General features: G+C 42.8%; 1 protein-coding gene and 1 long non-coding RNA gene across 2 annotated transcripts; both read left to right on the forward strand.

The window, feature by feature from the left end:
* Window positions 1-2104: 2104 nt before the first annotated feature.
* On the forward strand, window positions 2105-7271 carry LOC106564077 (uncharacterized). Its single transcript, XM_082958532.1, has 3 exons — window positions 2105-2425; window positions 3013-3207; window positions 3797-7271. The coding sequence occupies exons 1-3, from the start codon at window positions 2396-2398 to the stop codon at window positions 3989-3991; spliced, it is 420 nt and encodes a 139-aa protein (XP_082814658.1). The 5' UTR covers window positions 2105-2395; the 3' UTR covers window positions 3992-7271.
* Window positions 7272-11740: 4469 nt separating this feature from the next.
* Window positions 11741-15361, forward strand: LOC145859310 (uncharacterized). Its single transcript, XR_014379510.1, has 3 exons — window positions 11741-11976; window positions 14035-14219; window positions 14467-15361. It is a non-coding gene; the product is annotated as an uncharacterized LOC145859310 (long non-coding RNA).
* Window positions 15362-16362: the final 1001 nt, after the last annotated feature.

Raw genomic sequence — 16362 nt, forward strand, 5'->3', positions numbered from 1 at the left:
ACTGTAAACATTTATCAGCGCTAAAAGTCCACATGAGATCCCACACAGGAGAGAAGCCTTACTCCTGCCTTGACTGCGGCAAGAGTTTTGCTCAAAATGGTACGCTGAAAGTTCACCAGAGGAAGCACACTGGGGAGATTGCGCAGATTGTGGCAAGAACTTCCAAACCAACAGGAAGCTGATATCGCACCAACGGAAACATCATCCAGAGAATGTGATCGACCCCTGGTGTACCGTGTGTAGACTAGCATTCAGCACTAAGCCCAAGCTGGAACGGCACCTGAAGACTCACATCGGGGAGAACCCCTACTGCTGCCCTTTCTGTAGCAAGAGGTTCTCCACCAAATGGCGCACAATGCAACACCAGCAGGTGCACAGTGGAGAGAAGCCTTACTCCTGCTCTGACTGTGGCAAACGCTTCACTCATAAATCCACAGTGTCAATGCACAAGAAGAAACACTGCCTTCAGCGAATCCGAGCGGAGCGTCCCTCTGGAACAGGACAACGGGAACAACTCCAGGAGAACAGCAAACCCAGGAAGACTTACTCTTGCTCGGAGTGCGGAAGAGTTTGCCTGGCGTTATCTATTCTGCAGATACACATGAGAAAACACACAGAGGAGAAGCCGTACCCCTGCCCTGACTGTGAGAAGAAGTTTGCTACGAAATCCCAAGTGAAAGCTCACCAGCGGACGCACACTGGAGAGAAACGGTTCTCCTGCCCCGACTGTGGGAAGGACTTTGCTTATCTACGTGATATGAAAGTGCACCAGAAGAAACGGCACACTGAGGAGAATGTAACGTCAGACCAACCTCCTATCAAAACCCACAGCTGCTCAGTTTGTGGACGACAGTTTTCTGCCAGGAACACTCTAGGAAGGCACCTCCTGATCCACTCTGGGGTGACGCCTCACAAGTGTGCCGAGTGTGGGAAGTGTTTCACTCAGAAGAACAACATGATATCCCACCAGCTGACTCACACAGGAGAGAAGCCTTACAGCTGTGATCAATGTGGGAAGAGGTTCACTCGGAAAAGAGCAATGAAGATACACCAGCAGTCCCCCTGCGCTGTGAAAAAAGGTAAGAGGTAGCCTAGTAGTTAGAGCGTTGGACCAGTGACCGAAAGGTTGCTAGATCAAATCCCCGAGCTGCCAAGGTAAAAATCTGTTGTTCTACCCCTGAACAAGGCAGTTAACCCACTGTTCCTAGGCCGTCACTGTAAATAAGAATTTGTTCTTAACTGACTTGCCTGGTTAAATAAAGGTGAAATAAAAAAACATATAAAAAAAATAAAAGAATGGTCCCTATACATAGGATAGTTATTATATAGTATATAAATGCAGGCTAGCTATTTAAGAATAGGCTAGCTATTTAAATATAGGCTAGCTATTTTATTTTCCATATTGTATTTGTATTCACGAAGCGGCTCAGAGTAGGAGTGCAGATCTAGGATCAGTTTTGCCATTTAGATCATAATCCCTGTCCATGTAATCTAATGCATTATCTGATCCTAGATCAGCACTCCTTCTCTGAGACACTTTGTGAATAAATTCCCTGGTGTTGCAATACAGGAGAATGGTAGTAGAGATCTTATAACAGGGATCGTCAACTAGATTCAGCCATAGGAAGAAAGAAAAAATTGAGCGGATGGTCGTGGCGGCAGGGACATAATTTGTAGACTGAAAATTGACCTGAAGAAGCCCAAACAGATATAATGTTTGACTGAAACATATTCATTTAAAACCTTGCTTACATTTGTATATGATCACGTGGAGATACTTGGGAACTGACTTCCAAAATGTTGAATCAGTTGGAGCTGATTTCCTGGTGTTTTTACAGTCTCTTATGTCCAACAATGATTATAATTTTTTTAATTGCTCCGAAAACTTGGGGGCCCAAATAAAACCGCCCGCAGGCCAAATGCAGCCTGCGGGCCGCCAGTTGGGGAACCCTGTCTTAGAACCTAAGCAGCATGAGATAAGATAAGGGTGAAACATGGCAGGTAACAGAGGCATAGAGAAAATAGCACCCTATTCCCTATATAGTGCACTACATAGAGAATAGGGTGCCATTTTCCCTATTGCTCTGGTGAAAGTTAGTGCACTACATAGGGAATAGGGTGCCATTTTCCCTATTGTTCTGGTGAAAGGTAGGGCCTTTAACTCCATTAACTCTGTGTTTATCCTTATTGTGTTCCCACAGCAGACACCAGCCACCATGATGGAAAATACAAGTTAAAAACACCTAAGAAATCACTTCAAATTGAGGGTATCAAGAAATCACCTGGACTGGGGAGACCCAAGACATCACCTGGACTGGGGAGACCCAAGACATCACCCAGAAGGGAAAAACCAGAGAGATCGGCTGCAGTTGGAAAACCTCAGAGATCTCGTAACATGAAAAAGCCAATGAAAGTGCCTACAGAGGTAAGACATCTGGTATACGAACTAGGGCTGCCCGACCCTGTTCCCGGAGAGCTACCTTCCTGGAAGAATTTGCTTTAATCAAGCACACTGATTATAATAATTACCTGATTGATAAGCTGAATCGGGGTAGTTACAACTGGGATTGAAGTGAAAACCTACAGGAGGGTAGCTCTCCAGAAACAAGGGCCTTTTCTCAAGTAGGCAAAAGTCTGTCTCCTCCTCGACTCCTGCGTCTTCCTCTCCTTTGTGAACCGGAAACCCATAAGTGGTCACTAGACGTAGGAGAGTGACAGTTGGTTAATAAGTGACTGGAGGAGTTTGTTCCTCTCTACGGTTACCTCTTCCTGCAGAGGGTAGTCTATTGTAACCTACCACGGAAGATATCCGCAAGGTGAGGCAGAAGGAGAGGACGCAAGAAATCAAGCAAATCCAATTGAGATTCTCCCGGGGTTGGGCAGTGCTGATGTAGACGGTCCCAAAATCTAGAACACATCAAATGGGCTCTAGTTAAGAACACTCACTAGGGTTCTAGAGTACATGGGTGCAGTCTGAACAGGAAGTGACTGCAACGTTCTTTTTGTTTACAGGATATGACGCCCCGCCAGTCCGATGATGATGCAGTAGACTGCAACGTGGACAATAGGAATTGGTTACCTAGCAACGGACTAGAAGCGGAGCCCAACAGTCCCAGCCAATCAGATGATGATGATGATGATGATGACGCTGCAGACTGCGACCAAGAATGGGCGGAGGAGGAGGACAGTCACACACCAGAGCAGAGAGTGAGTGGTTGAGTACTTTCCAGTCAGAAAGTGTTTCTCAACAGTCCTTCCTGGATTTCTCTCATTCCTGATTCCTCAACATCCTTGGAGAAGATCTGAGGTTCCTCCTCTTGGACTTTCTCCTCCAGTGCATTTATAGCAGGAAAGGGAAAGGGGGATACCTAGTCAGTTGTACATCTGAATGCCTTCAACTGAAATGTCTTCCGCATTTAACCCATCCCCTATGACTCAGAGAGGTGCAGGGGGCTGCCATAATCGACATCCACGTCTTCGGCGCCTGGGGAAAAGTGGGTTAACTGCCTTGCTCAGGGGCAGAACGACAGATTTTTACCTTGTCAACTCGGAAATTAGATCCAGCAACCTTTTGGTTACTGGCCAATGCTCTAACCACTAACCTGCCGCCCCTGATAGCAGGTGGTCCAGAGAATGAGAGGATTCGAGGATTTACCTCCCATGCATTTATAGCAGGTCCAGAGAATGAGAGGAATCACAGAAATACTGCTGAGACTTTTGAGGATTCTAAATTCCTTGACAGGTAGGAGTGTTTCCTACCTGATTTATACTGTCTCCCTTTTTTTGGGTTTTGAAGGACACGTCTCTCCCACCCCCCTCTTCCCCCCTGAAGTGCTGGGTTCCTGCCTCTCCCAGTACCTCTGTACTCTGGGGTCTGAAGAGGCTGTCTGTGCGGCTGGTCGACTGCAGAAAAACACAGAATGACAAGGGTGAGTGTGGATTTGACCAGGAGTTTTCAAACGTCTCCTCTGTTTCTGACACAATTAATTGATTTATCAATATGTATTATTTGACTCAAAAAACCTATTTAATGTTGTATAGCAGCTCATCTGTGTCGGATAGGGAAGATACTTTAAAGTCCTCCTCCAGTCTCCTTTTCACCTCATTTAACACCCGATTTACTGAACGAACGGCACATCTCAATAGGTGGTCCAGGTCAGACCAACTCCTTGACGTTTGCAGTTGTCTAAAATGAACACTTTTGCTCAAAACATTTCTTTTTGACCCTTTTAGTGTTTGTACTTTACGTCTTTAATTCTGGTTTATTATTAAATACTTTGGAACATATGCGGAACCTTAACGTCATGTGTTTGTTTCACAGGGGACAGCTCTAATGCTCGCTCGCTCAGTGGGAGGGGCATGCCATCTGGAAAGGCTCCAGGGTTAAAAGTGATCCAGCGATCAGTGGATTTGGAGAAGCCTTACCGCTGTGATCAGTGTGGGAAAGGTTTTCTCACTCCAGTAGGTTTAAAGTCACACCACATAGTACACTCAGGAGAGAAACCTTACAGCTGTCGTGTATGTGGGAAGAGTTTCGCTAGATCAGGTGAACTTGTTGTCCATCAGAGAGTACACACGGGAGAGAAACCTTTTCACTGCTCTGACTGTGGACAGAGCTTTGCTGCGATTAGCTCACTGATAACCCACAGGCGAAGACACACAGGAGAGAGGCCTTATAGCTGTAGTCAGTGTGGGAAGAGCTTTGCTCAATCAACGGCTTTAAAATGCCACCAGCGAACATACACAGGAGAGAAACCGTACAGCTGTGATCAGTGTGGGAAGAGCTTCACTTATTCACAGCTGCTGATAGCACACCGGCAAAAACACACAGGAGAGAAACCCGAGACACCTTACAGCTGTGATCAATGTGACAAGAGATTCACTATATTGAGCAAGTTGAAAATACACCAACGAAAACGCACAGGAGAGAAGCCTTACCACTGTGAACTGTGCGGGAAGAGTTATAGGTTCTCTTGCATGCTGACATACCACCAGAAATCACACACAGGAGAGAAACCTGACAGCTGTGATGTGTGTGGGAAGAGCTTTGCTCATTCAAGCACCCTGGCAAGCCACAATCGTATACACACCGGAGAGAAGCCTTTCAGCTGTAAAGTCTGTGGGAAGAGCTTTGCCCAGACAGCTACCTTGGCGGGTCACATGCGAACACACACTGGAGAGAAGCCAGATACCCCCGTGAGGAGGCAGAAGCAGAGTAGACGAGGGGAAGGTGATGGAGGACAGGCGTCATACCTCTGCAGCGACTGTGGGAAGTGTTTCTCCTCGTTAGGTAAATTGAACGTGCACCAGAAGACCCACACAGCAGTGAAGTCCCACCTCTGCAGCGACTGTGGGAATAGCTATTACAGTGCATCACACCTTAGGGCGCATATGCGGTTCCACACCGAAGGGAAACCTTACCTCTGCACCGACTGCGGGAGGAGTTTCAAGCTCCCACAGACTCTGAAAAGACACATGCTGAAACACACAGGAGAGAAACCATGCCACTGCTCCATCTGTGGGAGGAAATTCGCTCATCACCACTCTCTGAAAATACACATGCGAACACACACCAGAGAAAAGCCTTACCACTGCTCACAGTGCCACCAAAGGTTCTATTCATCATGCAACTTGGTTTCTCATCAGCGCGTACATACTGGAGAGAAGCCTAACCACTGCGTCGATTGTGGGAAGCGTTTTAGCTCTAGGTTGAACTTACGTGCTCACCAGAAGTCATCACACGGGATAGAAACTTCATCACAAGGGAAAAAGCACCAACGACAAGCACCAGTTGGGAAGAAACCTCATCACTGCTTTGATTGTGGCAAACAGTGTAAGTCTTTGTCCAGCTTACATGTTCACGAGAAAACTCACAGGATAGAAATCCCACACCAGATGTTTCCTTATCAACCCTATCAACCCTGGATGGAGATCATTACTGAGTTACTATGAAGACATCCCAAATGGCTCCCTAGTCACTATATCCTTTATGATCAACCAGGGCTTGATTTTCCATGTGCAGCGCAGCCCATGTTTTAAAGTCAATAAGTGTTTGGTGACGAATATGGGTGTTTGTGTGTAAGTGCGTGGTTTGACCGGACCGTTTTTACCAACCAATGTAGGAGTTTGAAGTATGAAAAAAAAGAAAATATCTAAATTCAACTATAGAATTGACTCATCGTATAATGAAATCTTTGTGCAGGTAATGAGCTGTCTGTTAAACATTTATTAGGTTTATCTTTTAGTTATGTATACTCTAAAAGAAACCCAAATAACATTGTGTTAAAATGGAACATGAAAGAAATAAACCGCACCACTGCTGCTGCTCTGACTGTGCAGTTTTCACCAAATCAATGTAGGAGTTTGAACGGTCATGAATCATACTGTATAGTTGATGACCGGGCTGTTTTTTTTTTTAAACGGTTTAAACATGAGGCTAATAAACCAGATGCTGTAAGAGATTTCAACCATGGAAAGTGTCATCATGGTGGTTCTGATTGTTGCTGGGGGTGGGACTGCTTCCTAGGACTGTTACAGTGACCGTATTACCGTCACACCGGCAGTCACGAGTCCAATTCCACATGACCGTTATGTCTTGGTAACTAGGCTTTTCCAAACTCTGATGTTGCTGAGGGTCATTAGTAGCCTACCAAACTTCCCGAACTCCCTGGTACTCAGCACTCTATTGTCCCTCTAATCACTCTGACATCAATGCAAGTGTAAACGAAAATCTAATCAAACACTTCATGAGAGCTCATGTTGCGCAACATTTCTATAAGCTATTGATAAGGGAATTATATAATAAAGGTAAATGAATAAAGAATCCAACCCTGTCACGTAACCAATTAGTAGTTATGTAGCATGTATAATGAATAATTAAAGTACTAATCGACAGGCCCATAAGGTCTAGTAGAGGCCCGGGACAACGTGTGTGTGTGTGTGTGTGTGTGTGTGTGTGTGTGTGTGTGTGTGTGTGTGTGTGTGTGTGTGTGTGTGTGTGTGTTTTAGTGGGCCTAAGATAACAACAAGTAGACTGTGATTGACCCGGCAGGTGAGGAACTTTGAGAAGAAAGGGAGTGACCCTCAAGATTTCTCTTATCTCGGGGGAAAGGAACAGACAGCACTGGATAGTGATTAACAGTGATGTGAACTCCAGGGAGGGATGCAACTCACCTACTGTTTGTGTGGAGGTATGTGCGTAAGTGGAGAGTTAGCATAAAATGAATGTCTTTGTTATTTGGACCTCAGATTGTTCTCTGAATAAACTGTACAGACCTTTTGCAGAAAGCTGAGTCCTTGCCCAATTATTCTTAACCCAGTGTCTTACAGACCTTGGGGATTAGTCAAGGCTTATTGATTGTTAATTATTATCATTGGGATAGAAAATTCCACTGACAGCTATGCAATTACATGGGTGGCTGGTGAGTTTCAAGTTTGGGGAAGATCATTTTCACCATACAAATGCACCTTTAATAAAGCATAGCATGCATCATCTAATTTTGTGGTCACCTTTGAGAATGGTGTTTTCCCGGCCTACATGCATCAACTCATTTGCAGTCACCTTTGAGAATGGTGTTTTCCCGCTAATTGATTTGCATTCAGGAACATTTGCGCTTATAGCCTACAGCTGTGCGCGCATTGCTGTGCTTATAATGTGAAGAAATAGCCTTATAGTTTATCAACATTTTAAGGTAAACGTTATGAGCTGTTTGCATCAGCCTCATTGCTTTAATAAAATAAAAATGATGCAAGTGGTTGTATTCATTTGGGATCTATCGAATCCACAACTGACCGAGAGTATGTTTTGGATTATTTATTTCTTGCACAGAAGGACAAGTCAACTTTTGTACTATGGGGGATACTAGATTGACCTAGGCAAGTGCGTTTGCTGCTCGTTACTCATCTTGTTGGCTGAGGAAAAGTAAATGTGGACAGTTCTTCTAACATCTTCAGTATGTACCTTGGAATTCAATAAGGAGGACATGCGCAGTTCCGTCTTCACTTGTAGCCTACTTCGGAGCTGAGTTGCCTGTGAGAATGACCCGATCAAGTAACGGGCATTGGCTAATAAGAATGTAGATATCTGATGGAGCCATGTGAGTGAGAGGTCTTTTGGAACACGGTGATTGGCAGCTGAGAGAAGGGAACTCTAATTATTATATTCAGCCCAAGGGCACAACCGCCACAAAAGGCATGGATTTTTTTTAGAGGGCATTAGGGCCACACGGGGATGTCGCCAGGAACTTCGAGCCCTGGTGAGAATGTTATCAAGTGCTTGTCAAATTGTGAATGAGAGACTGATGAAGTGTGTGCAGCCTGTGCAAGAAACAGCAGAGCTCATGCCTTTCATTCAACTTTTTTCAAATCTTTAGAGTCGCATCATGCAGCCTTACAGGCTGGCTAAGAACCAGATGGTCGCACTGACAGAGCTCCAGAGTTCCTCTGTGGAGATGGGAGAACCTTCCAGTAGGACAACCATCTCTGCAGCACTCCACCAATCAGGCCTTTATGGTAGAGTGGCCAGGTGGAAGACACTTTTCAGTAAACGGCACATGGACAGCCCGCTTGGAGTTTGCCAAAAGGCACCTAAAGGACTCAGACCATGAGAAACCATATTCTCTGGTCTGATGAAACAGATTGAATTCTTTGGCCTGAATGCCAACTGTCACGTCTGGAGGAAACCTGGCATCATCCCTAAGGGGAAGCATGGTGGTGGCAGCATCATGCTGTGAGGATGTTTTTCAGCAGAAGGGACTGGGAGACTAGTCAGGATCGAGGGAAAGATGAACGTAGCAAAGTACAGGGGGATCCTTGATAAAAACCTGCTCCAGAGTGCTCAGGACCTTAGACTGGGGTGAAGGTTCATTTTCCAACAGGACAACGACCCTAAGCGCACAGCCAAGACAACGCAGAAGTGGCTTCGGGACAAGTCTCAGAAAGTCCTTGAATGGACCAGCCAGAGGAAACAGACTTGAACCCAATCTAACATCTCTGGAGAGACCTGAAAATAGCTGTACAGCGACGCTCCCCATCCAACCTGACAGAGCTTTAGAGGATCTGCAGAGAAGAATGGGAGAAACTCTCCAAATACAGGTGTGCCAAGATTGTAGCGTCATACCCAAGAAGACTCAAGGCTGTCATCGCAGCCAAAGGTGTTTCAACAAAGTACTGAGTAAAGGGTCTGAATACTTATGGAAATGTGATCTTTCTGGTTGTTTTTTTTTTGTAAAAAATTTGCTAACATTTCTAAAAACCTGTTTTGCTTTGTCATTATGGAATATTGTGTGTGGATTGATGAGGGGGGGGAAAACTATTTAATCAGTTTTAGAATAAGGCTGTAACATAGCAAAATGTGTAAAAAGTCAAGGGGTCTGAATACTTTCTGAATTCACTTAGTTAACAATGTGGTTCTGATTACTGCTGGGAGTGGGACTGCTTCCAGATACATTCACTGAGTTAACCCTTGTTCATGTTGTTGTTATTCCCCCAATGTTCGCGGGTCTGATGGACCCACAACATTATTGGGTTTTTAAAACAATACAGCCATAACAATTTATGTAAAAATACTTTGATGTTGACTTTTATCAATTACAAGCAATATGGGCAGCATACATGGTTAATATTTGCTTTTTACCTCTGCTAGATCACATTTATCAATGAAAGCGCTATTCGTTTTTTTTAAATAAAATGTGATTTTTGTAAACAAATCTAATATAATCAAGACATGGGTGGAATGAATCATGTTTATCTTTAACAAATATAAATGAAACAAGGTTTTCATCAGTGTTGATGTTTATTGTTTTGAACTGAAGAAATTGGAATGACAAATTTTACATACAGTATTTCATGGAAATGATAAATAAGCCCCATTGTACACAAATTGAGGCCAGTATACCCACCACATGAGGGATAGAGTTTTACTGTGTGTGTGTGTGTGTGTGTGTGTGTGTGTGTGTGTGTGTGTGTGTGTTGCAAATGTATTTCTTGCAGTTGATGCATGTATACTGTCTTCCTGTTCTTCTTGGCTCCACACAAATCGCATTGCTTTTTCTTGTTGCTACCGGCTGCAATCTAGAATGAGTAAAACACTTACACTTAGTTCAGGAATCTCACTCACTCACATGTATAGTTACAGCAGGCCAAGGTAGGAGAGTCAGACACATACAAACATGCAACAACATCACTCACACTTCCGGTATTGGAGTTGTTGGTTCTGTGGGTCGGGCGAATGGGGCAACAGCATCCTCCTCCTGAATCCTCCTCACGATGGCTGCAGAAGCTGGGGTCCTTGGGATATGTTGCCTCCTCTGGATTTGAGGTCTTACCAATGCCTTGCCCAGCTCCTCGAGAAAGAGCCGTCTCCTCTGGAGCTTCCCTCTGTTCCAATCTGGGTTCAACGCCGTCCAGATGACAAATGTGTTGTACGTTGAGATGTCAAGATGTTGAAGAATATTTATTTGTTGTGTCCCTACCCCAATCTGCACCTGGCTGGGGTAGGATGTGGGGAAAATACAGCATTTTTTACAATGTATTGAAATAATGTGTAGTAATAACATTGTGCAGGTTCCCGCAATACATTGTGTAGTTTCACAAACTACAAAGGGTAAAGAGTGCAAGAAAAGCGGGAGACAGGCAGGGGCAGACAGGTTATTGGTGCTATGTTGAAACAGCAGGCCCAGGGAGGAGGAAGACAGAGTGAAGGCACACAGCAAACCTTTTTGTTTCATTTTTACTTGTTTTCACCTACACACACACTTTTCCACACTTTTATTACCCTCAGGTCTAGTGGAGCCAAACACCACATATGTAATATAAATGTGTAGGTGGCTGCATAGTGTGCACCCAATGAAAATGTGTTATTTTACATGTTCTTCACAGAAAATGAGCCAAGACCAATGAGTCTCAGGTTGGAAAAATAATTCATTGTATCATTTTTAATTTTGTAAAAATTGAAAATTTCTCCCACAGACCCGAACACCACACAAGGGTTAACAATGTGGTTGTGATTATCACTGGGAGTGGTACTGATTCCAGATATGTTGACTGTGTTAACAATGTGTGTCAAAGAAAATGCTACATTGTACACTTTGTGTGAAGACTGTGTGTTTAGTGTGAGTGCGTAGAGGTTGATATAGTTTGTGTGTTTAGTGTGTGTGTAGAGGTTGATATAGTTTGTGTGAAGAGTGTGTGTTTAGTGTGAGTGTGTAGAAGTTGATATAGTTTGTGTGAAGACTGTGTGTTTAGTGTGAGTGTGTAGAGGTTGATATCGTTTGTGTGAAGAGTGTTTTTATCTTCTTTCAATGACCACTATTGTTCGTTGAATGATACCTGTTCTAATTATGTTTGGAATGCATCAATAAAAAATAAAAGGAATACGTCTGCTTGCAACTTTATAAACATGTTTCATTAAAATTATATTGTTCTTTTTTTTACCCATTTTATTTGCCTAAACTTCCTCAAAACTGTGATGATAAAATCGGAACTTTACGCAAACAAAGAGAAGCCGGATTAATTAAGGTCATAGCTAGAAGGCATCCAAATGTTGAAATATTTAGCATTTTAGCTAACCCTTTTCCTGACCTTAGCCCAATTCTCCTAACCTGCTGCTTACATTCTCCTGACCTGCTACGAGACGTCAAATCTGACGTTCATTTGACGAAAGCTGTATCCCTTCTAGCCATGGGCTGGGAAAGGGGAAGTGACGATGACGTTGAGTTTGTTATATAACTCAATGGCTCTGGTCTGTTGTTATTTGGGGAAGTAGAGTTCTGACAGACGTTCTTGCCTCAGCTGAAAACGTTAGCTAGATTTCTCTACTGGAGTACTCGCTCTCAAACTACAAAGTCAGGACAACTGTAACTGAACGAAGTGAAGGATCTAGCTATCTTACACTTAGAAGTTATTTGACTAGTGGAAACGTCGTCGGATAGAGAGACTTGCTAGTAGCTAGCTAACTAAATAACTACAATGGAGCAGGTTAGCTAACTTTACATCGTTCATTCTGTTCTGGTTTGTTGTAGTGTCACAATAATAATCACTAGTGATGGGGAAACTAAGCTTCCTGAAGCATTGAGGCTGTCCAGCACTAAGATAAAGTAGGTTTTATGTCAGACATTTGCTGTTAGCCTATTTAAACGTTGATAAACAATTCCATTCCTCTCTGATCATTACTAAGGGTCTATTACAAGCAAACGTTTTGTTAGGGACAGGGCAGATAATTGTTATTCATATTTTTTTGACTGTGGTGAAATTGTAATCGATAAGAGTCATTGAGCGTCTCAGTGATGTGGTTAATTCCACTTTAAAAAAAATAAAGTATAACCTTGTAATTGCAATAACGTTTTTATTGATTGCTAAAATAAAGGCTGGCATACTTTTACAACCTTTTTGATTTGCACAAAGTGTTGATTTGATAGAAATAATCAAGTCATATAAAATTGCATTTAAATCTCTTACCAGCTATAACGTTTTCATGGATTGGCATAGAAACAGCAAACTAAATCCAAATTATTGAAACCAGACCCTCAATGGAACTGACCCAAGCCATCACCTTCATCCAAGTTTGCGCTGTACAAATGGTACTACAGAATGACCTGCCGGTGTCTCTCAGCACAGCCCTCTCAGAGACAAACGCTGTGATTTTCTAAACCAGTTAGTTGCTAGACACCAGGTTGCCAGGTGCCTTATCACACTGTGGGGTCAGCCAATCACAGGCAGTCATCTTGGGTTCCAGATCCCCAATTCCTCTGTCTTCTTCAAGCAGTGTCATTCCCATTTTGTTACAAAGTGGGATTGAAATCAATTTAATATAACTATTTTACGAATCACAAGTTTTATGGACTCAATCAAGCTTATTTCTCTCAAATGCTGTACTCAAATTTGTTTAAATCCCTTTTAGTGAGCATTTCTCCTTTGCCAAGATAATCTATCCACATGACAGGTGTGGCATATCAAGAAGCTGATTAAACAGCATGATCATTACACAGGTGCACCTTGTGCTGGGGACAGTAAAAGGCCACTAGTATGTGCAGTTTTGTCACACTACACAAGGCCACAGAGGTCTCAAGTTTTTAGGGAATGTGCAATTGGCATGCTGACTGCAGGGATGTCCAATTGAGCTGTTGCCAGATAATTGAATGTTAATTTCTCTACCATAAGCCACTTCCAATGTTATTTTAGAGAATTTGACAGTATGCCTAACAGGCCTCAACTGCAGACCGTGTGTATGGTGTCATGTGAGTGGTTTGCTGTTGTCAACGTGGTGAACAGAGTGCCCCATGGTGGCAGTGGGGTTATGGTATGGGCAGACATAAGCTATGGACAACAAACTGAATTGCATTTTATTGATGGCAATTTCAATGCAGAAAAATACTATGATGAGGTCCTGAGACCCATTATTTTTTCAGTTATCTGACCAACAGATGCGTATCTGTATTCCCAGTCATGTGAAATCCATAGATTAGGGCCTTAAATGTATTTCAATTTACCTATTTCCTCTCATGAACTGTAACTCAGTAAAATCTTTGAAATTGTTGCATTTTATATTTCTGACCAAAGAGGTTTTGGAAAGCTGGGCAGTGATTGGTAGATGGGTAACAATGACAAATCATACAATGAATATCTCTTTAAGGATGGTCAAGTTAATAACGATGCTGTGGGTGATGTATTAAACCACCCAGACACATCTGAGATACAGTCGTCCATCTGAACTGACATGCAGGACAGGAAGGAAACTGCTCAGGGATGTCACCATGATGCTATTGTTGGTTTTAAAACAGCTACAGAGTTTTTAATGGCTGTGATGGGAGAAAACTGAGGATGGATCAACATCATGCACTGAACACAAATAGAAATACAAAAAGGTGCTGGTACTCATTCTGGGTGCTCTTACTGTTTATATTTAGTTGCAGGAACTCTGCATTACTTTTGCGCTTATTATTCTATGAGTGGTGAAGGAACTAAAGCAGTTGAACGTTTTTGAGGTGATGCAATGTGAATAAGCGTTAAATATTTCGCCCTTCCTGTGGTTTCCAGCACAACGCTAGCCCGCCCCCCTCCGCCCTCATGGAATCCCCCGGGTTGCGCCTCTTCCAGTAGTGCCTTACTACTGGGTCTGAAGAGGTTGTCTGTGCGGCTGGTCGACTGCAGGAAAACACTGGGGCTGAGTCGAACTATGAGAGTAGGAGACGTGGAGAAGGCTGGAGATTTAACTGATCAAAGTAAGTAGGAGGTTTTTATTATAGGATCAGGAACACAATTTGCTTTTTTGCAGTGTTTAATTTGCAGTGTTTACTTCAACCTTAACATTCCGTAATAAAGTGAAACATTTTGTGGAAAGATAAGAGGACGTTGCAAAGATGGTGTATATACCATATTCACCCATCTTTTACAATAGTATATATTTTTTCACACTTGAAATTGCATCGAAGTGTGTAGCTGCATTCACGGATGTTCTCGTTCACACAGGAGAGAGACGTGACTGTTGTGGATCCTCTGGGTCTCCTGAGTCTCAACATCCTGATACTGACGAGGCAGCACCTCTCTAGATCGGAAACACTTCAAGAAAACACCAGGGGAGACCCACCGGGAAACAAACCTCACAGCTACCCTGACTGTGGGAAGAGTTGCAACTCTTCCTCAAAACTTAAAGTATACCAGCGAACACATACAGGAGAGAAACCATACAGCTGTGTTAAATGTGGGAACAGCCCTGACTGCACATGAGAACAAACACTGGAGAAAAACCTTACAGCTGCTCCCATTTGTAGTAAGATGTTCTCTAAAATGGGAAATCTGATAGGACACCAATGAACACACAGAAGAGAAACCGTACCACTGCTCTAACTATGGAAAGAGTTTTGCTGACTCAAGAAACCTGAAAGTTAATCAGAGAGCACACACTGGAGAGAGGCCTTCTTACAGCTGTGACCAATGTGGGAAAACATTCACTCAGTCAGCACACCTGACTTTACACCTGCAGAAACACAAAGGAGAGAAGTCTAACCCCTGCACTGACTGTGGGATGAGCTTTTTAACAGTCACAAGCATTAAATACATACCAGAGAACACACACACTGAAGAGTAACCTTACCACTGCACACGGTGGGAAGAGTTTTCACAATCGAGTGCTTAAAGTGAATTTTCAGCATGACTAAATGTATTTCTCTATCACTGGGTTTTATAGCATGGATCGAAATGCGTAGTGATATGAGCTCTCTGTGTGGGGAGGTTTGGGGAGAGGTTGGTACACGCATGATGACTTTATATAGTTTCATTTACTTCTAGCTGAATCATGCCTGTTCTAACAATATATTCACATGTTTACAAAGTATGATTAAAGTAAAAAAAAATTATAATAATACATCTGCTTCCAACTTTATTACATTTAATTTCATGAAACCTTTGTGTTAACTTTCATTTATTTTTGTTATTTTTTAAAGCTCCTAATTATAAAATCATAACTTGTACACAAATAAAGAAGAGTCTGATTCAGGGTGGGAAAACAGGAAGTGACGATAACGTTGGGTTTCTTATGTTTAGTGTTCTTGTAGGTCAGATGTCCAGTAGGGTGGCGAGAGGAGTGTACTTCTAATATATTGCTTGTTCTCTAAAGTAAGCAATAGAAGTCTAGACTAGCCTGAGTGGTTTAGGAGCAATGCTGAATCCTGACCCATCTAATGGCTGATCGATCTAGACTAACGTGTGGATAAGGCCGCCAAATATTTGGTGTTGAACAGGAAATGACTGTGTTGTGACAAAACCAGATACTTTCCCCTCACTGGTTGCTTTGATAAAAGTAATTTTGTCCTTACACTGTACACAGACATTTAAAATCGACATGAATATAAAACACAAAATTGCCTGCCTTTGGTCCTGGATAATTACTGGATTTGTAGACTTTTGTTCCAGCCCAACAGTAACAGACCGCATTACAATTCGAAGCATTTTACATTTGTCCATTTTTTTTAATTCTTCTTAAATGTTTATTAAAGTTTTCTTCATCAGTAGCTGAAGCCTAGCCGACTGTGCCGTTCTCTTAGGTTATAAGGTAAACAGAATGACGTTCCATGCTCTTAGGTTATAAGGTAAACAGGTGAATGACGTTCCATGCTCTTAGGTTATAAGGTAAACAGGTGAATGACGTTCCATGCTCTTAGGTTATAAGGTAAACAGGTGAATGATGTTCCATGCTCTTAGGTTATAAGGTAAACAGGTGAATGACGTTCCATGCTCTTAGGTTATAAGGTAAACAGGTGAATGATGTTCCGTGCTCTTAGGTTATAAGGTAAACAGGTGAATGATGTTCCGTGCTCTTAGGTTATAAGGTAAACAGGTGAATGATGTTCCATGCTCTTAGGTTAT

Source organism: Salmo salar, chromosome 12 (assembly GCF_965601325.2).
Source record: "Salmo salar chromosome 12, fSalSal1, whole genome shotgun sequence".
Classification (NCBI taxonomy): Eukaryota; Metazoa; Chordata; class Actinopteri; order Salmoniformes; family Salmonidae; genus Salmo; species Salmo salar.

Bases quoted from the DNA above. Each gene is read 5' to 3' on its own strand.
- LOC106564077 (XM_082958532.1), top strand. From the start codon at position 2,396: ATGAAAAAGCCAATGAAAGTGCCTACAGAG. The intron at 2,426-3,012 runs GTAAGACATCTG...TTTTGTTTACAG, and splicing joins CAATGAAAGTGCCTACAGAG to GATATGACGCCCCGCCAGTC. The intron at 3,208-3,796 runs GTGAGTGGTTGA...TGGGTTTTGAAG, and splicing joins GTCACACACCAGAGCAGAGA to GACACGTCTCTCCCACCCCC.